Source organism: Odontesthes bonariensis, chromosome 22, assembly GCF_027942865.1.
Source record: "Odontesthes bonariensis isolate fOdoBon6 chromosome 22, fOdoBon6.hap1, whole genome shotgun sequence".
In the NCBI taxonomy this organism is placed as follows: Eukaryota; Metazoa; Chordata; class Actinopteri; order Atheriniformes; family Atherinopsidae; genus Odontesthes; species Odontesthes bonariensis.
In genome coordinates this window covers 15387347-15411232 of record NC_134527.1, presented here as the reverse complement: position 1 = coordinate 15411232, position 23886 = coordinate 15387347, and the positions used below count along the sequence as shown (strand labels likewise).

General features: G+C 39.7%; 3 protein-coding genes across 5 annotated transcripts; 1 reads left to right on the top strand and 2 right to left on the bottom strand.

The window, feature by feature from the left end:
• Positions 1-7181: 7181 nt before the first annotated feature.
• On the bottom strand, positions 7182-10955 carry LOC142372822 (endoplasmic reticulum chaperone BiP). Its single transcript, XM_075455806.1, has 9 exons — positions 10821-10955; positions 10153-10302; positions 9808-10039; positions 9569-9706; positions 9371-9483; positions 8889-9279; positions 8547-8784; positions 8290-8457; positions 7182-8179 (listed from the first exon to the last, which is right to left on the bottom strand). The coding sequence occupies exons 2-9, from the start codon at positions 10266-10268 to the stop codon at positions 7614-7616; spliced, it is 1962 nt and encodes a 653-aa protein (XP_075311921.1). The 5' UTR covers positions 10269-10302; positions 10821-10955; the 3' UTR covers positions 7182-7613.
• Positions 10956-11036: 81 nt separating this feature from the next.
• Positions 11037-17923, top strand: rabepk (Rab9 effector protein with kelch motifs). 3 transcript variants are annotated; one of them, XM_075455810.1, is made up of 8 exons: positions 11037-11157; positions 15227-15293; positions 15406-15560; positions 16015-16170; positions 16384-16548; positions 17168-17317; positions 17406-17555; positions 17663-17923. In XM_075455810.1, the coding sequence occupies exons 2-8, from the start codon at positions 15235-15237 to the stop codon at positions 17887-17889; spliced, it is 1062 nt and encodes a 353-aa protein (XP_075311925.1). In that variant the 5' UTR covers positions 11037-11157; positions 15227-15234; the 3' UTR covers positions 17890-17923. The 3 variants fall into 3 exon arrangements, with proteins under 3 accessions (XP_075311925.1, XP_075311923.1, XP_075311924.1); XM_075455808.1 differs by lacking the exon at positions 11037-11157 and adding an exon at positions 14630-14735; XM_075455809.1 differs by lacking the exon at positions 11037-11157 and adding an exon at positions 14748-14854.
• Positions 17924-18040: 117 nt separating this feature from the next.
• LOC142372823 (endoplasmic reticulum chaperone BiP-like) lies at positions 18041-22673 on the bottom strand. The gene is made up of 9 exons (XM_075455807.1): positions 22533-22673; positions 21017-21166; positions 20672-20903; positions 20433-20570; positions 20235-20347; positions 19745-20135; positions 19403-19640; positions 19145-19312; positions 18041-19034 (listed from the first exon to the last, which is right to left on the bottom strand). The coding sequence occupies exons 2-9, from the start codon at positions 21130-21132 to the stop codon at positions 18469-18471; spliced, it is 1962 nt and encodes a 653-aa protein (XP_075311922.1). The 5' UTR covers positions 21133-21166; positions 22533-22673; the 3' UTR covers positions 18041-18468.
• Positions 22674-23886: the final 1213 nt, after the last annotated feature.

Here is a 23886-nt window from a genome sequence, read left to right as displayed (position 1 = left end):
TACATCTGAGCCTACTTGCACTATGATTAATATGTTTCTCTTTGCGGACGCATTGAAGGATTGAGCGTCTGTGGTATCAGACCCACATGGCACAATCCTTGAACGATACTTGAGCAACATGTACACATTCCTTCACAGTCGTAAAAATGAATGAATGAGACATGGACATGAATAATGCAAAGATACCAACAGTACACTCTTTTGGTCCATGCTACAACAGATTTACCTTCTACAGACAGTACAATTTCTTCAAAAAGAGAGAAATTTACCTCACCATGTGTACTAAGGAGGAAGGATGATGCCTCAGGAGAGTTGGAAGGGGGCTTGCGCAAGTAAACTCTGAGACAGGTCATCTTGAGAGAGCATGCCAGCTGCTGCTGCCCACGGGCTGTGTAGAGCGAAGCGGTGAAGTGAAGAGGATGGGAAAGAAACTTGATGCCTGTTGGTGAGTTCTGTGAGTTCTGAGTTCCTGCGTGGGTAAAATCTACACACAGTTAAAAACAGAAAAGAAGGTAACCTGTACATAAAGATATAAACTAGATATCAGCATACAGTAGTGTACAAGTGTCTTGAGCCACCCTTAAAAAAACTGGAAATAAGTACAGCAATTTATTGGAACATATGCTAACATACATATAAATACAGTATATAAGGAAAAACAGAGTTTGTACAGTTTGAATGAGTTTGGAATATTTAGAAGAGCACCTTTATTCTTCAACACAGCCTGAACCCTTGTCATTTCTTCAGGAATAGTTCTCCAGGCTTCTTGAAGGACATTTCAAAGCTGTTCTTTGGATGTCGGCTGCCTTTTGTTCCGTTCTCTGTCAAGATGATCCCACACTGCTTCAATAATGTTGAGCTCCGGGCTCTGAGGAGGATTCATCCCTCCATAATACCTGTTGCCACTGATTTACAGTCCACTTTTTGTGTCATTTGGCATACCTCAGCCTTTTCTCCCCATTTGCCTTTCTTAAGATTGTTTTTTGACAGCCACCCTTCCAAGAAGACTATTTCTGATTAAGCTCCGGCCAACAGTAGATGGATCAGTTGAAGAGCCAAATACATCTCTCAGGCCATGTGTAAAGTCTTAGCTGGATATTTTTGTCCAGTTTCTTAAGGACATCACTTTCAGATACTGTCTATCAGCTATAGATATATAGTCATTTTCAGACCTGTCACTTCTTCTTTAGTCTCAAACTGGTCCATTTTTCTCAAATGTTTTAAGGACACATTGCACACCATGCTGAGATATGCCAAGTTTTGAGATAAAAGTTCTTTAGGAATCACTTTGTTGGTGCAAACATACTATAAGATGTCTGTTCAAACCGCGTCATCTTTGGCATTTTTTTCAGATGCAAAGAAAGAAATCAGAGTAAATTACCTTACATTACCTTTGGTTACATTTGGATTAACAGTCCTTTGGAAATGGTCAGGTGTAAGTGCTGGACTGAAAATGTGTGGAAAAGGAAGCTAATGTACAAAGAAAAAATTTGAAAGACCTTCAGAAAGTCTGGAGCACCATTCCTCAAAAACCACTTTGAAAGAAAATATGTCAGCATGGAAGCAAAATATTAAGAAATTAGTGGCTGCTGAAGAATTTACGTTTTATTTTATTCATCTATAATGAAAAAAAAATTAGAACTTATAAGGGGTAGTTCTGAACAATCATAATCAATATATATATATATATATATATATATATATATATATATATATATATATATATGTATGTATATATATATATATATATATATATATATATATATATATATATGTATGTATATATATATATATATACATTTTTTAATCAAGAAAATACTTCAAGACATACATCTTATATCCACAGTTCATCCAAATTTTTTTGTTTATTTTCTGTTTACTCTCCTTGTTGCTTATTGTTCCTATAAAGCCATATTTTGTTTGCAGATAAATTTGCATTTAAGACATTGCTTTAGTTCCAGGTTCGATTCCCATCTGGGGCCTCTCTGTGTGGAGTTTGCATGTTTTCCCCGTGTATGCGTGGGTTCTCTCCGGGTACTCCGGCTTCCTCCCACCGTCTAAAAACATATATGTTAGGTTAATTGGTGTCTCTAAATTGTCCCTAGGAGTGAGTGTGAGCGTGTGTGTGTAGTCGTTTGTCTCGTTTGTCTCTGTGTTGCCCTGTGATGGACTGGCAACCTGTCCAGGTTGTACCCCGCCTCTCGCCCGATGACAAGAAGTCAAGAAAAAAAAACAATAAAACCAGCTATGAAGAGATAACACAAACAAAAGAACCTTACAGCCTTTACAATAGAAAAACATGTTTTAATACCTCGATTAAATCGTAAGTGAATGTGAACAGTAGTGTAGACACAACTAATCCATTGCTGTTAGTGCGGCAATAATCCAGATTACTTTGCATGATGATTTACCACACCTCTGGGTGAAATGTGACACAACAGCAATAGATGGAGCACATTGTTTAGACATCTTACCCAGCAGCAGTGAACCAGTAACCTAGAAATGAACTTTCAGTATTAATCCTGATTAACAGCTGACACGCCTACCCAGAAGTCGCCAAAATCAAGCTCTATTCAATGAAAAAAAAACGTTACAGGATTTCCTACTGCTTACTACTCAGTGCCCAAATTCAACTCAGCAAGTATTGTGCACACAGCATGCAGAACAGCGTGTGCTCGAAGGGACTATTTTTGGTGGACAAAAAAATCATATCCCCTGTTATCTCTTTATCCTGCCTCTTGTCCATTTCTCAGGACTTTGAAAAGACATGATCATTTTCCCTCTTCCTTTCATTCTGTCCTCCCTGAAAAAAAACCTGATTCATTGGGTCCTTATCAGTTACGGTGAAGGGAAAACAAAGGACTTCTCTGAAACTCATACAGAACCTCCCAGAAGGGGAAGGGGACTTCCACTCAACAGTCTCTCATAAAGTGACTCAAAAACACATACTCGTTTTAGGATGTCGATGTTGAGCTTTCAAAAAACACAAACTCCAGATAATCCAATCTCCCAAAAGTCCAGTTTGTCCAGTTTCCAACTGTGAATCTAAACAAAACCAGTTGCATAAGCTACTGAAATCAACCATGCTGTAGTCTCATATTCCAGTAAGAAGTCACGCAAGAAAATATGATTCGTGTGTCCCTCGTTTTCTTAGTTTACATAATATAGTTTCAATTAAAGTAGAAGAGTTTTTAGACCCTGAAAGGCCAGTATCAAAAGTTACACGTTGTCAGTCAAAAGTATAGAGCTCTAGAAACAAGTGGCCCTGATACAATACCACTGAAAAGTGTGAGCATATCCATCCAATGATTTTCATTTGTGTTCAAACTTTTAACTGGGACGGTAGGTTTCCGGCATGATCGGGAAGTGCAATGTAAATCTGGAGGGTTTGTAAAAGGCAAAGAGATGCTAGGAAAGGGCAATGTCAGCTGTAACTGAAAGAGGAAGGTAAAGGCTAGAGAAACTTAATTAAGATTGAGGAGATAAGTGGGAGAGAGTGGAACATGTTCCTTGCAAAGAAGAATTTTCAATTTGCACTGATAGATTGGAGATGACTGTGCAGTTTTGACTGGGGTGAACGCCGTCATTGTGAAATCAGAAGAGAGAAGGCTGTGTGCAGAGATGTTCAGACTGCCTCAGGGGACGATTCGTGCTCTCCGGGGTGGAGAGCAAGACCTCTAACTCAGTTCAGTGAGTGACCGATACCCTTTACATCTAAGAGATACAAAGCCAGGAAGATGCTAAAATAAAACAAGATCAGTTTGTGAGGCAAAAACAAGACGAAAAAATACAGTTGCAGAGCTTAATTCTCTTTAAAAGCAACTACAGGGTGACAAGTAGAATGATTATGTAAACACAAAATCGGGTAAAAATAATGAGCAAAAAGAGCTCAAGCTCTCCTTTTTAACAATCAAGTTGAACATATTCCAAATTTGTGTTACTATTAATAAATTTCTGAATCATAACATCTGTCTGTATTTCTGGCATTTATTTTCTAATGTTGTAAACCAATTTCAACGAAATGGGAAATTTCTAACAATTACTTTTTAAATTGGTGACAAAACAACGTCAATACTGTTACATAAGCATTTTGTTTGTATCGGTTCTGCAGTCTGCATTTTGAAGGCTGTCAAATATTTCTCTCTATCGCTTAAAAAGAAAAAGCTGATAATCCCCTTAAAATAGGGAGCAGTTGGAGAGGATCTTGCAAATGGTACCGCAAAAGTAAATGTCAGCCAACTGCCCACCCCAGAGGTTACTTTGTGCTTGGCCATTCACAAGTCTGAAAACAGTTGTATCGTTCTCTTAAAATGACCAGAAAAACAAGCACTCATTAATGTTTGAATGTTTATCGAGACTTTTAAAAGCAAGAATAGACTGACTGCAGTGTAGCTACAACCAGTAGTATTTGGCACTTTTCAGTTGCAGCAAAACAGTTTGTTATAGGTTAATTTTATTGTCCTCATCCACACAATCTTCAAGGTACCGTGAGTCTAGTGTCCCAGCTGGAGACTCGGATGATGTATTGCACCTGGTCTTCTTTTTAAGATGTGCCAACTCTTCCTCCAAAACCCAAGCAGTCAGATTGTATGAGGCCGGACTGACCTGAAGGTCCAAAGTCCAGTTTTTTGGGGAGTTTTCTAACAATCAAAACAACCAATCTGTTTTAAGATTTTACTGCTTGTTAACAATACAACGGCACAATCTAGTGGACTTACTATGAAGTGCAGTAGCAGTTTACTTAGCTGTTACCGTCATCAAAATGCACTGAATTGTAGCAAAACATGTCTCCTCGAAGAAACATAACTTGTGGAAATAAAGAAAAGAACGGAAAGGAAGAAATTTGTTAAGTAGTTCAATTTGTTGAAATACATTTTTGATCTAAACTTTTTTTTTCTGACACATCTATCACAACTCAGAGTAAAATTCAAAATAGTACTTTGTTAAATCTTACTAACATACATACACACACAACAGACAATGGAGGTATATTAGCCTACATAATGTTCCTTTCTTGCTAGAAATTACCACCACTGTTTCACGGACGACAGATTAGGGGTTTCTTGGCACTTTTTGTGACGTGAGGATAGCTGTTGGTGAACTGGGCATGCGCGCTAAGAAACCATGACAACTACGTTCGAGGAGCTGCCCATTGCGTATCTAAAGTAATAGAAGTCAATAGCTCAATTCTAATTTGCAGCAATATGTTTACGCTGGTAAGTAAACGTTTCAACTTCATTTAACTGTATGAACCACTTGTCGTTAAAAAAAATGGAGCCACAGATAACTAACTGTTCTTAAATATAACGTCTCAGCTCTTTCCAACCGGAAGAACAGGTCAGTAGAGAGGAAGCACTTCACATGCTAAATATGAATTGGAGGCGAAAAGTTAGAGGCATTGTAGCTAAATTAAAGTATTTTTTATATTGTTTTACCAATGATTTTTCTCTTGGCATTTCGATGAATAACTACAAAAACATATAAACAGTCTTTTCGCCTCGTCTGTTGCGCTACATAAAAGCTTCTATGGACCATCAACATAAGACGTGTTACTACTTTTGGTGAAATCGTACGATTACAGCCTCATTTTGACCATGGTTGGCAGTGATTGATTTATTTGTCATCGTTTTTTGACCACCATATAAAGCCAACCAGGCAGAAATCTGGGTGTAGTGATGGACTCAGACCTAAATTTTGAAAAACACATTAAGGCAATAACAAAGTCAGCCTACTATCACCTTAAGAATATATCAAGGTTAAAAGATCTGATGTCTCAGCAGGACCTGGAAAAACTAGTCCATGCATTCATCTTTAGTAGGCTTGATTACTGTAACAGCATCTCTACAGGTCTACCTAAAAAGTCAGACAACTGCGGCTTATTCAGAATTCTGCTGCTCCAGTCCTCACTCTTGCCAAAAACGTGGACCACATCAGTCCAGCTCTGAGGTCTTTACACTGGCTGCCCCTCCATCAGAGGCAGCCAGACTTTAAAACTCTGATGCTGGTCTATGAAGCTCTGAATGGTCTAGGACCAAAATACATCAGTGACCTTTTTTTGTTTAAAATTTAAATCGTGCTTTTTATTTCTGTTTTATTGTATATGTAAAGCACTTTGAATCACCTTGTTGAATTGTAAATAAACAAATAAACTTGCCTTGCCTAAAGTACACTTTAATTTAATAAGAGATAACAGTGAGGAAACAGTAAAACCAGGTTCACTTAACAGTACCTCGGATGGCCATGGAGTTTATCCCAGTGCTTAACCCAATAGACAAACCTAAAGGAGGAATTCGGTAAATTAAGTCTGATCCATTGCATCTGTTATAAAGAACCTTACATTGTATTTTGTTTTGATGCATTTTTATTACCGTCTATGGGTCTTCTTTAATACCTCGTGGAAATGCTCCATGTCAGTGTGGGTCTTACCTGCATGTTTATTCCATCTGGAGATGGAAAAAAAAAAAAAAAAAAAGTGTAATTTAATTGGGGGAGCCAATCCCAATGAAAGGACACATTTAATCAGGCCTTATGAAAGCAGGTCAGTTACCCTTCAAGTTTTTGTTTGCAGGAACATTCTTTCTGTTATCAAATGCTAAAATAGTTTGTTCTTATGACAGCAATCTAATCTGTGCATTATGTTCTCCAGTGTCTTTGCTCTAAGATCTACATTCACGGGGGCATAGCTGGAGAAAAAAAAATTCATAACTATGTACTCTCAACTCAAGTAAGCCTTACTGAATATTCAAAGGTGAATGTGATTGACAAACTGCTGCTGGGATGTCAAACATCTACATATTTGGAGGGATGACTGCAGATGGTGCCACTAACTTTATGTAGAGATGCAACACTGGTACTGTACTGGTGCATTTATACTTAAGACTGAGTGTTGAAGCGCTTTGTTTGATACAGCTGTAATTTTTATTCAGGTTAGATGCAATAAATCTGGCTTTGTATTTGGAGGCATGGACACACAGGGCATCATATATAATGACTGTATTGTAACCTTTGTGAAATGAAGATTTAAAAAAAAATAAATAAAAGATTTGTCAAGAATTACCCGTCCTTTTGTTTACTGAAAAAAATATTTCAGTGTTTTTCCATTTGAGGTATTATTGAATGTGAGAAACTTATTTATACCAAATATCAAAAGCTGTAAATGAATGCTACATCAGACAATCAAGTAACAGATTGTATGAAACATTTATTCCAACACCTTTCCAGAAGTACAATGATCTGACTCAATAAATAACTTTTAGTTTTGCCTGTGAACACAAAGCTTTTAATTCCACAGACGCCCTACTTGATGTGCCCTCAATAACCTGCCCACCCCCCCACCCCAATAAGTCTCTGTCCAACACAAACCCCATCAGGACTGCCTGAGAACAGCAGCAAAAAGCCACGTATCTGGGCTTACAAATCTCCGCCTTCCTGCGAAGAGAACACTTCCCCACACTGAAACTCATCTTCAAGTCTTTTAGAAGATTCAGTATGGCTGCTTGTCATTGCCACCCCTTCCCTGCCATTCCTCTCACTGTTGAGTCCCATCAGTCCAAAAAGTACATGAAGATGCCACAACAAAAGGGGCAAGGGGCGACAGAGGATTTCAAACCTGCCTACAACTCATCCTTATCTTGCTCGCTCTCAGCGCCCTCAGGTGGAGGAGCGCCTGCACTGCCGTACAGCTTGCTGATAATAGGCTGAACCACCTCCTCCAGCTCCTTCTTCTTGGCCTGGAAGTCCTCCAGGTCAGCCTCTTGGTGCGACTCCATCCACTCAATCTTCTCCTCAACCGCTTTCTCAATGGCCTCCTTGTCATCATCTGACAGTTTGCCACCAAGCTTCTCTTTGTCGCCGATCTGGTTCTTCAGAGAGTAGGCGTAGCTCTCCAACTCATTGCGGGCATCAATCCTCTCCTTCAGCTTCTTGTCTTCATCAGCAAAGCGCTCAGCATCGTTCACCATGCGCTCGATATCCTCAGGTGTCAGGCGATTCTGGTCATTTGTGATGGTGATCTTGTTCTTGTTGCCAGTGCCTTTGTCTTCAGCAGTGACGCGTAGAATACCGTTCACATCAATCTCAAAGGTAACCTCGATCTGTGGAACACCACGAGGGGCAGGGGGGATACCCGTCAGGTCGAAGGTTCCCAGCAGATGGTTGTCTTTTGTCAGAGGACGCTCACCTAAACGACATTTCATAATTAGACTTGTGCAACATTTCCTAGAATAATGCAGCTGAAATTCTTGCATCAGTACTTTAAAAATCTTTCACTTTGTTCTGCCCAACTCTTACCTTCATAAACCTTAATGGTGACAGTGGGCTGGTTATCAGAGGCTGTAGAAAAGATCTGAGATTTCTTTGTTGGCACCACAGTATTCCTGGGAATCAGTTTGGTCATTACGCCTCCAACAGTCTCAATACCAAGGGTCAGGGGGCAAACATCCAAAAGAACCACATCACCTGCAAGAGGCGCAAAATAAAAAAAAAAGATTTAAAAACAAAATATCACTTGCCAGCTCAGTCAAGTGTAATAAAGTGTGACGACTTACCAGTGTTCTCCTCTCCAGAGAGCACTCCAGCCTGCACAGCAGCTCCATAGGCTACAGCCTCATCAGGGTTGATGCCCCTGGATGGTTCTTTGCCATTGAACAACTCCTTCACAAGCTGCTGGATTTTGGGGATACGGGTGGAGCCGCCAACCAGCACAATCTCATCAATGTCAGACTTCTTCAGGTCAGAATCTTCCAGCACCTTCTGTACAGGCTTCATGGTGGAACGGAACAGGTCCTGGATAAGATTTAAGAACAACAAGGTCAAAAGGGGAGTCAAACATTAAGTTTTACAAAAAACAAAGTTATGACTGCGCAATGTTTGAAGAATGATGAAATTACCATGTTCAGTTCTTCAAACTTGGCACGGGTCAGGGTCTCGGAGAAGTCTTCTCCCTCAAAGAAGGACTCGATCTCAATGCGAGCCTGGTGCTGGGCAGACAGAGCCCTCTTTGCCTTCTCGACCTCACGACGCAGCTTCTGCACAGCACGGTTGTCTTTGCGCACATCTTTGCCAGTCTTCTTCTTGTACAGCTTGATGAAGTGTTCCATGACGCGCTGGTCAAAGTCTTCGCCTCCCAGATGAGTGTCGCCGTTGGTGGCCACCACTTCAAACACACCGTTGTCAATGGTCAACAGGGAGACGTCGAAGGTGCCGCCGCCCAGATCGAACACAAGAATGTTCTTCTCTCCATCCCTCTTGTCCAGGCCATAAGCAATGGCAGCAGCAGTTCTGAATTTACATAAAAAGTAGATTGAAAATATATTACAACAATCTTATACTTTCTAATGACAGACGACCACGTCGCTAGTCCGATACTTACGGCTCATTGATGATTCTCATGACAATCAAACCAGCGATGGTTCCAGCATCCTTAGTGGCCTGGCGCTGAGCATCATTAAAGTAGGCAGGGACAGTGACCACAGCATGTGTGACCTGAGGAAAAGAAGGAACCCAGTTTCAGTTTCATGCTACTTGTAATACATTTATTCTTTAAAGTACGTGTTGACGTCTTGAATACCTTCTTGCCCAGGTAAGCCTCAGCGGTCTCCTTCATCTTGGTCAGCACCATGGCAGAAATCTCCTCTGGAGCAAATGTTTTCATCTGACCACCGCCAATGTCAACCTGGATATGAGGCTTGCTCTTCTTGTCAGTTACCTGAAGGTGGACATGCACAAAATTAATAAAGGGCATCTCTTAGATGTAACCTGCCCCACAACCATATCCTTTACTTCAAATACTCATGAGTATAAACTCACCTTGAAGGGCAGGTACTTGATGTCCTGTTGCACAGAGGAGTCAGCCCAAGTGCGGCCAATCAGTCTCTTGGCATCAAAGACGGTGTTCTCTGGGTTAGAGGTCAGCTGATTCTTTGCAGCATCACCAATCAGACGCTCGCCTTCACTTGTGAACGCCACATATGATGGAGTGATGCGGTTACCCTGGTCATTAGCAATGATCTCCACTCGACCATTCTTGAAGACTCCAACACTACAGGAAAACAGAGATTATTCAAGATACCCTTTCTGCGTGCATGCCATCACAAAAATGGATCAGTTCATTGTCCTCTTTAAAACGGGGAATGCAGTCCCTCAGTTCCTTACCATGAGTAGGTGGTCCCCAAGTCAATTCCAATTACAGTCCCCACGCTCTCCCTCTTATCGTCGTCATCAGCAAACACGGTGCCGACCACCAGCAATACAACACACAACAGCTTCATCTTCGCCCCTTTGTGCTCAGATCTAGGAGAAAACCTGCAAGAAAAAAAAAATTGTGACGTAAACCAATGTGCCCTGAATGCATAATGTAGGTGTTTCACGTAGGTCGCAGTCACAAGTAAGCTTCAAAACCACGGTAGACAGGAAGTGAGGCCTTTGTCAATGATTTCATGTGGAAACGTAAGACTGATAACCTTTGTAAGAACTGGAACAACCAATGCTGCCATTTCTAGTCTTTAACGTTGTTGAATATGCTAATCTGTTGTCTGCTGCTGTCAAGCTAACCACGTTAGCATGCTTTGCGAATAAGCGAGGGAGAACACCATGGCATAATGAAGTCTGCAGTGCATACCGTTTGTATGGTACAGTCATTCTATAGCATCAGTTAACTTCATTTAAGAGTTAACAATAGAATTTAATATGTAACAGCTAAAACGTCAAGCATTAGCTTAACTCAAACCGCTTAAAAAGTTTGTGTTGTAAAATAAAATAAAAAACGCATATAAAACATTACTATACTACATTATCATACCCATGCCAATGTTTATACACACCTGAAATAAAGCGTTGTCAATCAATTAGCGGCCTTAACGATGCCTCAAGTGGAACAACCCTCCTCAGACAAGCAGAATCTCTTTTGTCTTTACTTGATTTTTGCCACAGTCAAATGATGTTGGATAAAGTGTGCTCTCTCAATATATCAGCAGTTGCTGCTTACCCGTCGTGGAGGTTCGTGATTGGCTGAGCGGCTGTTCGTTGGAACGCGCTGATTGGTTCCACTCAACATGCTGGCCGCTGCTGATTTGTACACATCGTTTTGAGGCGACGTCACAATATATACCCACTGTGCTGATGCTGATTGGCTCTCTGTCAAAGGGACTCATTAACACGGTTGGTGCAACGATACGCCACTCTACAGACCGAGATGGGTGCTACATTTTCACATTTCATTCATTTTAAAGTCTATGCCATGCTAACATTATTATTGTTTTCTTTACAATGTACCTTTACGTATTGACTTGACTTACATGTTACCGTTTGATGCCCAGTGATAGTGGGATACTGTAAAAGTACCATGTAGTTATGAGCACTCAAGTATTGAGTAACAAATGTCAAGACCCTGTATGATTGTGACTAGGTACAGTAAATGTTACATCAGTAGAACTGGTTTGTGGTTAAGACATCTGTCTTTGAAAGCAGCATGTGAATAATGTAATTTTCAAATTTCAACATAAAATGCTCTCAGCTTTGATTCCAGTCATCAGACACTGAATATAAATGCTGTATTTCTTTACAGCATTTGTATTTCTGTATTTCTTTGTATTTGTTGATGCAGTTTGTTGATGCATGAGCAGGCTACATGCATCAACAAAGTCACTGATGCAGCATGCTTTTAGTACAGCCACCAAAAGCCTAAAGAGCATACAATTAAGTGTAGGCCAACGTCAAATCCCCATTCTATCAGTCTCATCGTTTTACCAGTCAACTTATGCCTATAAATGGAGAAATTCAAGAAAGTACACAATGTAGAAAATTAAAAAGTAACAGGGAATTTATATCATCTCCCAGTGAGTAAAGATTTATGTAACAATTTGGAAAAGATGTCAGCTTCTTTCAAGAATTTTCTCTATTTAAAAAAAAAAAAAAAAAAAAACTATTAAATTTGTATGTGTAGTAATTAGCTTTTTCCCATCTCTATTCAAAACACATACTCATTTTTAGAATTTACATGAAACAATGTATATTTTGTGTGTGGATGGTTGGAAGATCGAGACAAAAATATATGAATATATCAGTAAAACTGTTCGATTTTCGGTTGGATTGCTCTGCTAATTTAAGTAACATGGCCCGTCTCTCCAGATTTTATTTGTGATAGGATTTTTTTTTTTCTCACTTGTCTGAGTTCGAAGAGCTAAGTCAAAGTGGTCAAACTAAATCTTTTTGTTTTATGAAAGAGAGTCTGATAATTTTGTTCCTGTCGCAAGGCCAGAGCTTAGGTGGGAATATGAGCATTGATTAATCAAATTTACTGAGATATTTTTCATTAAATTTGATGTAAAGTAGGAGACTGAACAAAGAAAGAACCAGTTCAACTTTGATATGATCACTTTTGATAAAACTGTGAAAGAAAGCATTGGCCACTTAACATATGCTAACCTGTTTTCTTTCACACAAATGGAACATTCTTGTTGTTTATTGTTTTCATGAATCACAACAACCAGTCTGTTTTTAAGATTTTAAAATAAAACTCAAACAAGGCCTCAATCCTGGTCATTTGTTTGAGCTTATGATGACAGTACCCGACAAAATGTGCTTCGGAGAGCGAGGACAAATAGTTTTAGGGCCATTGACAAACTCGAAAGGACATAACATCTTACCCAAATTCTGAACATAGGTGCACCCCCTTTAAGAGATTTCCTCCTGGCTGAACCGGAGGCCACGCTAAATGACAATACCCCTCCTTTCTAAGATGTGGAACCAAAGTTTCTTTTTCAAGTTTTTTCCTGTCTTTATAAAGTGTTTTCCAATCAATCAAAAGAAACACATACAGCATTCAGCAAAAACTTTGAGCACAAAGGCAAAGTAACTGCAGTCTACACAAATATTTGACTTAATAAATCATCAGAATATTTGTTTCTTTACCTCTCCATTCTTGTATTTTAATACTTTCATTGTATCCCTGTCAATATAGCCCTTAATTTGTTAGGACGAAAAGCCACTGTTTAGAATATGACTGTTGTCCATGCTACTGTGTACCATAACATAACAAAACAGTGTTTTTCTCCTGGTTCCTGTTACACTTGCAACTCTGTTAGCAGTGCCAAAAGCTTTATATCAAAGCTATTTCAGCATGGGACTTTTTTATACTGCATTGTCCTATCAAAGAATTCATCTAAAACAAATCAAATAGTACACTATTGCAGTACTTTCCTGCAACTGTGTTACTTTTTACTGGAATGCTAATGTAGAAATTGTAAAACAACTTCCTCAAATAAGAAAGTCTTTTTGTATACGCTTACTTATCTAATTCTGAATTCAGCAAGGCTAGAAACTGTTACTTCCTACGTGTGGAACAGTGTACTTTTGTGTTAAACTGTGAGCTGATCGCATCCTCTTTTTAGACCTTTACATGTGAGTTTACAAAACGTTTTATTGCTTGTTAACAAAACTTTACAGGGGCACAACCTAGTGGGCTCACTACGAAGTGCAGTAGCAGTTTACTCTTGTCAAAGTGCACTGAATCGTAGCAAAACATGCCTCCTAGGAGAAACATAACTTGTGGAAATAAACAGACGGAAAGGAAGAAATTTGTTCAAATACTTCCACTGTCCAAGATTCAAATGACTATTCTGGAGGAGATGTGGCTGAATGGCAAGCTTCTCTAAATACATGCAAAGTAATTTACTTCTAATTTAAAAACTATGAGTGCTTGTTTGTTTTCTGCATAATAAGTATTATTTTAATCAATCCATTTAAGTGTGCTTTAATGAAAGATATGTCCAGTTCCTGCAACAGCGACTAGATTTCACATAATCAATAGACGTGTAACTCCCTTTACAACTACACCCCACTAGTCTTGTTGGTTTGGAAGGGCTTGGCGGTCGGGTTGGATCTCTTTTGGTTAGAACTAAAGCACACCAAGTGCAAATATTTAGAAATATCATTGTTATTTTGGTGGACGGAGTAAAACAGGTTGCAATTTACAAATGTCCATTTCCAAATAGTAGTTATACATTTTTGATCTAGTCTTCTTCTCTTTTTTTTCTGACACATTTATCACAACTCCGGCTAAAATTCTAAATAGTCCTTTGTTAAATATTACTAAAATACATGCATACTCGTTAAAAGACATACATATTCACTTTGAATTACTAAAACTGACATGTCAAAACTTAAAAAATGTAAATGATTAATCATTTCGATCACCTGATGACAATAACACTTACTATTTTGTCAGTTAAGGTCACTAGGTTCTATCTGGTGCCATCTTTGGCTAATTTAACCTGCAGCAACTTGAAAATCCCCATGTAATTTAATTTTACCACAGTCAGAGGGACAGGCATATCTGAAAAACCTCTGCAATAAGTGCTTGACAACTGTCTGGTGGGGTATTTTTTTCAAAGAATGTCGATGAGCGGCCTGCTTACCATTTGAGTTGAAGTGGTATAAACGACTTTCTAAGTCAGATGAGAACTGGAGACGGAGTGTTATGGATATATATTAGGCTACATAATGTTCATTTATTGCTATAAATTACCACCATTGTTTCACGCACGACAGATTAGGAACTTTGCGGTTTCTTGGCACTTTTTGTGACGCGAGGATAGCTGTCGGTGAACTGGGCATGCGCGCTAAGAAACCATGACAACTACGTTCGAGGAGCTGCCCATAACGTATGTAACGTAACAATTTGCGTACTGTTTATAGCGTATAGCTCAATTCTAACTTGCAGCAATATGTTTACGCTGGTAAGTAAGCGTTTCCGCTTCATTTAACTGTATGAACCACTTGTCGTGAAAAAATGGAGCCACAGATAACTAACTGTCCTTAAATAGAACGTCTCTGCTCTTTCCAACCGGAAGAACAGGTCAGTACAGAGGAAGCACTTCACATGCTAAATATGAATTGGAGGCGTGTGAGGGCTCTTAGTCGGAGCATTGTAGCTAAATGAAAGTATTTTTCCCATTGTTTCACCAGTGGCCTCTCTCGGCATTTCGATAAATAGCTACAAAAATATCAACTCATTTAGCTGCTTCTGTTGTGCTACATAAAAGCTTCTGTGGACCATCAACATAAGACGTGTTACTACTTTTGTAAACTCGTTCGGTTACAGCCTCATTTTGACCATGTTTGACAGTAATTTGTTTATTTCTCATCGTTTTTTGACCATCTAAAGTATACTATAATTAATAATACGAAATAACAGTGAGGAAACAGTAAAATCAGGTTCATTCAACAGTATATCTGATGGCCATGGAGTTTATCCCAGTGCTTGACCCAACAGACAAACCTAAAGAAGGAATTTGGTGAGTAAATTAAGACTGATCCATTGCACATGTTGTAAGTAACCTTACATATCATTTCACTTGTTCTGATTATTATTATTATTATTATTATTATCATTGTTACTGTCAACAGGTATTCTTTAATACCACGTGGAAATGCTCCATGTGTCAGTGTGGGTCATACTTGCATGTTTATTCCATCTGGAGACGGAGGAAGAGGAAGAATCCTTATTGTTGGGGGAGCCAATCCCAATGGCAGCTTCTCAAATTCCCACATTATAAATCTAGGTAAAAGTGTCCTCAAGGACTTTAAAGTATCACTGCTTATACAGAACAACATAATTGCTTTGCAAGCAGCATGTCATCTTAATTTATGCAAAAAAAAAAAGAAAAGAATATATGAACAAATATGTTAGTTTGATGCTAAGAAAATTTCACCTAAATTACAGCTTTTGTGGAAATCAGCTCATAAAGAAATATTTGTCCCAACCCAGATCAATTAAAGTTGCAGATACGTGTAATAACAAGAATCTTATATTATTCATATTTCCCATATGACTAAGAAAAGTTGTATTATTTTAATGCTTAATGTTTCCTCACTGTGGTTCATTATCATTATTTTTGAAAGAGAAAGAGATAGTTAATATAAGGATGAAGTCAGTAGTCAAAGCTCTGTATTGGTAAAACTTATGCGCCCTTCAAATTGATATGGCTTCTGTTCATGTTTGTCTTTTTTAACCAGATCATCATGAATGGGACACCTCAGAGTGGGAAGGGTTGGAGGCACGATATGAACACTGCAGCTTTGTTCCAGAAAGCAGCCCACAGAGCTTGTGGGTGTTTGGTGGGGCACAGCAGAGTGGCAATCGCAACTGTGTCCAGAAAGTACAGCTAATGGGTAAAACCCATCTAAAATGTGCCTTTTAATATGCAATCATTTATAATTTATCACAAATAAACAAAGTTGCATTCACATGGAGGTGTTGATCTATGAAATAATTTGCTGTGTAGTCTGTGCCCTCACAACCATATTAATTGATTGTACTGTGTGTGACTGCACTGTAGATTTTGGTGAAAATTGAATGATCCAATATGTACGTTCTGCATCCAGACAGTGAGCCTCGCTGGCAGGATGTAGTGGTGAAAGGGGAACTCCCCAGTCCCAGGACGTACCACACCAACTCAGCCTGCATAGGGGACAAACTGTACGTCTTTTCTGGTGGGGAAGCAGGAGCTGCTCCTGTCTCAGACTCCAAACTTCACGTCTTTGATACAGGTTAGCGTTAAATGAAACTGCTGCCTTGCTTCACCTAGCCTATTTCTAATAAGCAGCACTTGATAATGTAATTAACTTTGGTTTGACCTTGACTAGAGTTATAGGAGGTTATCCATAATGTTACATACATGCAGGTCTTTTAAATTCTTTTGGCTGATTAAACCTCCTCCCAGGACTTAAAGAACATATGCACACTTTTCCTTTGCTTGATTTGTCTCACTGAGTCTCCTCCTAATTTCATGGCACACTATAAAACAAGCTGCCTGTTTACTATTTAAAAAAGAAGTTGACAATACACATTTATATAAATGCTCTCAACTTCATTCTAAGCTCAAGTCTGATCCACTGAAATAACTATAAACATCTGTGACACAATCCGGGAATTTGATGAGAAAGGATATTAAATGTGTCTGATACCCTCTGACTCCTTTACTCTATATGGAGAAGTATCACTAGATCTATAGTAAATGAAAGGACACATTTAATCAGCCCTTATATGAAAGTAGGTCAGTTATCCTCCAAGTTATTGTTTGCAGTAACACCATTCTTTCTCTGTTATCAAATGCTAAAGTAGTTTGTTCTTATGACAACAATCTAATCTGTGCATTATGTGCTCCAGTGTCTTCCACTTGGTCCCAGCCAGAAGCACAAGGCAGGCAACCACCAGCCAGACACGGCCACATCATTGTGGCAGTTGGCTCTAAGATTTACATTCATGGGGGCATGGCTGGAGACAAATTTCATAACGATATGTACTCTCTTGACTCAAGTAAGCCTCACTGAATATTCAAAGATGAATGTGATTGACAAAGTGCTGCCGGGATGTTTTTAAAATACAGGCCAATCTTTGTTTAAAGGAAGCATGAAATGGGAGAAACTACAGACCAAAGGAGATATCCTACCAGGAGTAGCAGCCCATTCAGCTGTTGTGGTGGACTCGAACATCTACATATTTGGAGGGATGACTGCAGATGGTGCCACTAACTTTATGTACAGATTCAACACTGGTACTGGTGCTTTTATACTTAAGACTGAGTGTTGAAGCGCTTTGTCTGATACAGCTGTACTTTTATTCAGTTTGGATGCATTGTAATGTTATACTCTCGGCTTTCAGACAAGAATAGATGGACCCTAATGAAATTTGAAGGAGATATGCCACAGAACCGCCTTGACCACTCCATGTGTTTATTACCATGGAAGCAGTGTGGTGAGGGGAATGGAGATGGGAAGCAGGCCGACAGCTCAGCAGCCTCTGAAACAATAAATCTGGCTTTTATATTTGGAGGCATGGACACACAGGGCATCATATATAATGACTGTATTGTAACCGTTGTGAAATGAAGATTTTAAAATATAATAAAAGATTTGTCAAGAATTACCTGTCCTATTGTTTACTGAAAAAAGATTTCAGTGTTTTTCCATTTGAGGTAATGTGAGAAACTTATTTATACCAAATATCAAAAGCTGTAAATGAATGCTACAGACAATCAAGTAACAGATTGTATGAAATATTTATTCCAACACCTTTCCAGAAGTACAATGATCTGACTCAATAAATAACTTTTAGTTTTGCCTGTGAACACAAAGCTTTTAATTCCACAGACGCCCTACTTGATGTGCCCTCAATAACCTGCCCACCCATCCCAATAAGTCTCTGTCCAACACAAACCCCATCAGGACTGCCTGAGAACAGCAGCAAAAAGCCACGTATCTGGGCTTACAAATCTCCGCCTTCCTGCGAAGAGAACACTTCCCCACACTGAAACTCATCTTCAAGTCTTTTAGAAGATTCAGTATGGCTGCTTGTCATTGCCACCCCTTCCCTGCCATTCCTCTCACTGTTGAGTCCCATCAGTCCAAAAAGTACATGAAGATGCCACAACAAAAGGGGCAAGGGGCGACAGAGGATTTCAAACCTGCCTACAACTCATCCTTATCTTGCTCGCTCTCAGCGCCCTCAGGTGGAGGAGCGCCTGCACTGCCGTACAGCTTGCTGATAATAGGCTGAACCACCTCCTCCAGCTCCTTCTTCTTGGCCTGGAAGTCCTCCAGGTCAGCCTCTTGGTGCGACTCCATCCACTCAATCTTCTCCTCAACCGCTTTCTCAATGGCCTCCTTGTCATCATCTGACAGTTTGCCACCAAGCTTCTCTTTGTCGCCGATCTGGTTCTTCAGAGAGTAGGCGTAGCTCTCCAACTCATTGCGGGCATCAATCCTCTCCTTCAGCTTCTTGTCTTCATCAGCAAAGCGCTCAGCATCGTTCACCATGCGCTCGATATCCTCAGGTGTCAGGCGATTCTGGTCATTTGTGATGGTGATCTTGTTCTTGTTGCCAGTGCCTTTGTCTTCAGCAGTGACGCGTAGAATACCGTTCACATCAATCTCAAAGGTAACCTCGATCTGTGGAACACCACGAGGGGCAGGGGGGATACCCGTCAGGTCGAAGGTTCCCAGCAGATGGTTGTCTTTTGTCAGAGGACGCTCACCTAAACGACATTTCATAATTAGACTTGTGCAACATTTCCTAGAATAATGCAGCTGAAATTCTTGCATCAGTACTTTAAAAATCTTTCACTTTGTTCTGCCCAACTCTTACCTTCATAAACCTTAATGGTGACAGTGGGCTGGTTATCAGAGGCTGTAGAAAAGATCTGAGATTTCTTTGTTGGCACCACAGTATTCCTGGGAATCAGTTTGGTCATTACGCCTCCAACAGTCTCAATACCAAGGGTCAGGGGGCAAACATCCAAAAGAACCACATCACCTGCAAGAGGCGCAAAATAAAAAAAAAAAGATTTAAAAACAAAATATCACTTGCCAGCTCAGTCAAGTGTAATAAAGTGTGACGACTTACCAGTGTTCTCCTCTCCAGAGAGCACTCCAGCCTGCACAGCAGCTCCAAAGGCCACAGCCTCATCAGGGTTGATGCCCCTGGATGGTTCTTTGCCATTGAACATTTCCTTCACAAGCTGCTGGATTTTGGGGATACGGGTGGAGCCTCCAACCAGCACAATCTCATCAATGTCAGACTTCTTCAGGTCAGAATCTTCCAGCACCTTCTGGACAGGCTTCATGGTGGAACGGAACAGGTCCTGGATAAGATTTAAGAACAACAAGGTCAAAAGGGGAGTCAAACATTAAGTTTTACAAAAAACAAAGTTATGACTGCGCAATGTTTGAAGAATGATGAAATTACCATGTTCAGTTCTTCAAACTTGGCACGGGTCAGGGTCTCGGAGAAGTCTTCTCCCTCAAAAAAGGACTCGATCTCAATGCGAGCCTGGTGCTGGGCAGACAGAGCCCTCTTTGCCTTCTCGACCTCACGACGCAGCTTCTGCACAGCACGGTTGTCTTTGCGCACATCTTTGCCAGTCTTCTTCTTGTACAGCTTGATGAAGTGTTCCATGACGCGCTGGTCAAAGTCTTCGCCTCCCAGATGAGTGTCGCCGTTGGTGGCCACCACTTCAAACACACCGTTGTCAATGGTCAGCAGGGAGACGTCGAAGGTGCCGCCGCCCAGATCGAACACAAGAATGTTCTTCTCTCCATCCCTCTTGTCCAGGCCATAAGCAATGGCAGCAGCAGTTCTGAATTTACATAAAAAGTAGATTGAAAATATATTACAACAACAATCTTATACTTTCTAATGACGGACAGAAGACAACATCATTTAGTCCGATACTTACGGCTCATTGATGATTCTCATGACAATCAAACCAGCGATGGTTCCAGCATCCTTAGTGGCCTGGCGCTGAGCATCATTAAAGTAGGCAGGGACAGTGACCACAGCATGTGTGACCTGAGGAAAAGAAGGAACCCAGTTTCAGTTTCATGCTACTTGTAATACATTTATTCTTTAATGTACATGTTGACATCTTGAATACCTTCTTGCCCAGGTAAGCCTCAGCGGTCTCCTTCATCTTGGTCAGCACCATGGCAGAAATCTCCTCTGGAGCAAATGTTTTCATCTGACCACCGCCAATGTCAACCTGGATATGAGGCTTGCTCTTCTTGTCAGTTACCTGAAGGGGGATATGCACAAAATTAATAAAGAGCATCTCTTAGAAGCAACCTGCACCACAACCATATCCTTTACTTCAAATACTCATGAGTATAAACTCACCTTGAAGGGCAGGTACTTGATGTCCTGTTGCACAGAGGAGTCAGCCCAAGTGCGGCCAATCAGTCTCTTGGCATCAAAGACGGTGTTCTCTGGGTTAGAGGTCAGCTGATTCTTTGCAGCATCACCAATCAGACGCTCGCCTTCACTTGTGAACGCCACATATGATGGAGTGATGCGGTTACCCTGGTCATTAGCAATGATCTCCACTCGACCATTCTTGAAGACTCCAACACTACAGGAAAACAGAGATTATTCAAGATACCCTTTCTGCGTGCATGCCATCACAAAAATAGATCAGTTCATTGTCCTCTTTAAAACGGGGAATGCAGTCCCTCAGTTCCTTACCATGAGTAGGTGGTCCCCAAGTCAATTCCAATTACAGTCCCCACGCTCTCCCTCTTATCGTCGTCATCAGCAAACGCGGTGCCGACCACCAGCATTACAACACACAACAGCTTCATCTTCGCCCCTTTGTGCTCAGATCTAGGAGAAAACCTGCAAGAAAAAAAAATTGTGACGTAAACCAATATGCCCTGAATGCATAATGTAGGTGTTTCACGTAGGTCGCAGTCACAAGTAAGCTTCAAAACCACGGTAGACAGGAAGTGAGGCCTTCATATGGAAACATCTGGACCGACTAATGCTGCCATTTCTTGTCTTTAATGTTATTAAATATGCTATTCTGTTGTCCACTGGTGTCAAACTAACCTAAACAAGCATGTTTTGCTTACAACCGCCAGCCTTCGCTTTATTTTGCTGTGCAGGCACACAGGGGGATTCTGGTTTTCTTTTTTAAGAGCAGCTTATGTAAATGTAATGTACTTTATTTATACAGCCCTTTACAAACAATCCTTACGGTGTACCAAAGTTTTTTACAGCAGGTAAGAAATAAAGAGAAGAATAAGTAAAAACAAATAAAAACAATAAAATAACAGTGAAAGCAATAAAATATAACAAAATCGATTAAGATAAAATAAGATAAAAGTGCCATCATACTATTGTGTACTATTGGGTATTAAAAGCATTCCTAAATAAGTAGGTTTTAAGCCTATATTTGAAGAGGCCCAGGTCAGAACTAAGACGGGGAGCTTATTCCATTGCCTAGGGGCAGCGACGGAAGAGGCTTGGTCACCTTACCTTAGCTTACAAAGTAAAAGTATGATTGGATGATATTTCACATTCGGCCAGAAGGTTTCACATTTAAAAATATATAAAAATAGTAACAACAAATAAAACAATATCATTAACATAGTACTATGGAATTAGGGTTTTGATTTTTAAAATTAAATCCCCATTACATTTCATACATTAGTTAGAATTCCCAATATTGGAATAATATTGAAGTGAAGTGTTGTTTTCACATCCCAGTTTCACTTCAGAGTACATATCAGAGTCAATCAAACCAGATCATCTCAATCTGGTGGTATATTTCAAAATTAAACGTAAATGTGTAGGCTCTCCGACCAGAGAGTTTACCAGCTTTGAGAAGCTCTCCTAAAATATCAGCCCAATCTGGTTTTGTATTTCAAATGATAAACTCCTTTAAATGTGTAATATTTGTAATTTTGACAACTGAAACCATTATTCCAGAGTATTGTGAGAATGACACAATGTATTGTACTATATGTTATTACTATTTAAAACCATTTTCAATGTGAAAATTACCGGCCAAATGTGAAATACCATCCAGAAAAAAAACCCACTTACTTTTACCTTGACTGCTGCTCTTAAACGTGAATACCGTAATCTCCCATGTATGCAAGCACAATAAAATAAGGCAACGGCTTTACGTGTTGTAAAAAAATATATATAAAACATTACTATACTACATTATCATACCCACGTCAATGTTTATACATACCTGAATTAAAGTGTCGTCAGTAAAGTAGCAGCCTCAACGATACCTCAAGTGGAACAACCCTCCTCAGACAAGCAGCTTTTCTTTGGTTTTTCTTTGGTCCTTCCTCGATTTTTGCCTCAGTTAAGTGATGCTGGACGAAGTGTGCTCTCTCAATATATCGGCAGTTGCTTCCTGTATGTCGTTGAGGTTCATGATTGGTTGAGCAGCTGTTCGTTGGAACGCGCTGATTGGTTCCACTCAGCACGCTGGCCGCCGCTGATTTGTGCACATCGTTTCAGAAGAACTGGATTGTGTGTACGTTTCATCAGATAATGAACAGGTTTGAGGTCAAGACATCTGTCGTTGAAAGCAGCATGTGAACAATTTAATTTTCAAATGTCAACATAAAATGCTCTCAACTTTGATTCCAGTCATCAGATATTCATCAGACATGCTGTATTTCTTTATAAACAATGGGCAGCCTACATGCATCAACAGCAGCATGCTTTTAGTACAGCCACGAAAGCCTAAAGAGCACACAATTAAGTATATGTGTTGAGGTTGAAGAGATTTCCAGAAACTTGCATATATTTATATATATATATAATATATATAAAACAGTAAAACTGTTAGATATTTGGTTTAAGTAATGACCCATTCTTTTCCTCTCACTTCTTCTCAAAAAAATCAAAGTGGTCAAACTAAATGTTCTTGTTTTATGACAGAGATCCCGCTAGATCCCAAGTCACTGAGCCTGTCACAATGCTTTTTATTACAAACATTCATTGATTTTAATATCCAGCTTAAAAAATGACTCTTATTTCTTAAACAACAACTGACACAAAACCACTGAAAAGCAGGTACCTCAACGTTTCAATTTTACCTTCTACATATTGCTTTCCAAATGGTGTTACGTTACATTACGGTCATTTTGCAGACGCTTTTATCCAAAGCGACTTACAATAAGTGTGTTCAACATCGGTAGGCAAAAGAACTTCAGGTCACAAGAAATCATAAGTGCATTTTCTTCCAAAACCAAACAGCTAAGAGCATAACTAGTGCTAGGGTAAGTGCAATAAGTTAGGTACCTAGACAAATGGGGAAAAAAAGACAATTTAGAAAACAAAGACAATTTAGGAAACAAATAAGTGCGTAGGAAGCTAGTGTTTAAGGTCTGGAGATGTCTTATATTAACGAATAATTCTTTCAAATTAAAGAAGCAAGTCAGAGGCTCACTGATGGATTGCAATGACAGGGCTGAGTAAAGCACAGATGAATGAGTAAAAATCAAAAATGGTTTCTGTGATTAGTTCACTTTTGGTTTGAGACCTGTTAACTTTAAGAAAAATAAAGAGAATCATTTGTAAGACGAATA

Excerpts from the sequence above, each read along its gene's own strand:
- rabepk (XM_075455810.1), top strand. The coding sequence starts at position 15,235 with ATGGCCATGGAGTTTATCCCAGTGCTTGACCCAACAGACAAACCTAAA. Across the intron at positions 15,294-15,405 it reads AAACCTAAAGAAGGAATTTG|GTATTCTTTAATACCACGTG; the intron begins GTGAGTAAATTA and ends TACTGTCAACAG. Across the intron at positions 15,561-16,014 it reads TTCCCACATTATAAATCTAG|ATCATCATGAATGGGACACC; the intron begins GTAAAAGTGTCC and ends TTTTTTAACCAG.
- LOC142372822 (XM_075455806.1), bottom strand. The coding sequence starts at position 10,268 with ATGAAGCTGTTGTGTGTTGTATTGCTGGTGGTCGGCACCGTGTTTGCT. Across the intron at positions 9,707-9,807 it reads TCAAGTACCTGCCCTTCAAG|GTAACTGACAAGAAGAGCAA; the intron begins GTGAGTTTATAC and ends GTCCACCTTCAG. Across the intron at positions 9,280-9,370 it reads ATGAGAATCATCAATGAGCC|AACTGCTGCTGCCATTGCTT; the intron begins GTAAGTATCGGA and ends ATGTAAATTCAG.
- LOC142372823 (XM_075455807.1), bottom strand. The coding sequence starts at position 21,132 with ATGAAGCTGTTGTGTGTTGTAATGCTGGTGGTCGGCACCGCGTTTGCT. Across the intron at positions 20,904-21,016 it reads TTGGGGACCACCTACTCATG|TGTTGGAGTCTTCAAGAATG; the intron begins GTAAGGAACTGA and ends GTTTTCCTGTAG. Across the intron at positions 19,035-19,144 it reads CACCATTAAGGTTTATGAAG|GTGAGCGTCCTCTGACAAAA; the intron begins GTAAGAGTTGGG and ends AATGTCGTTTAG.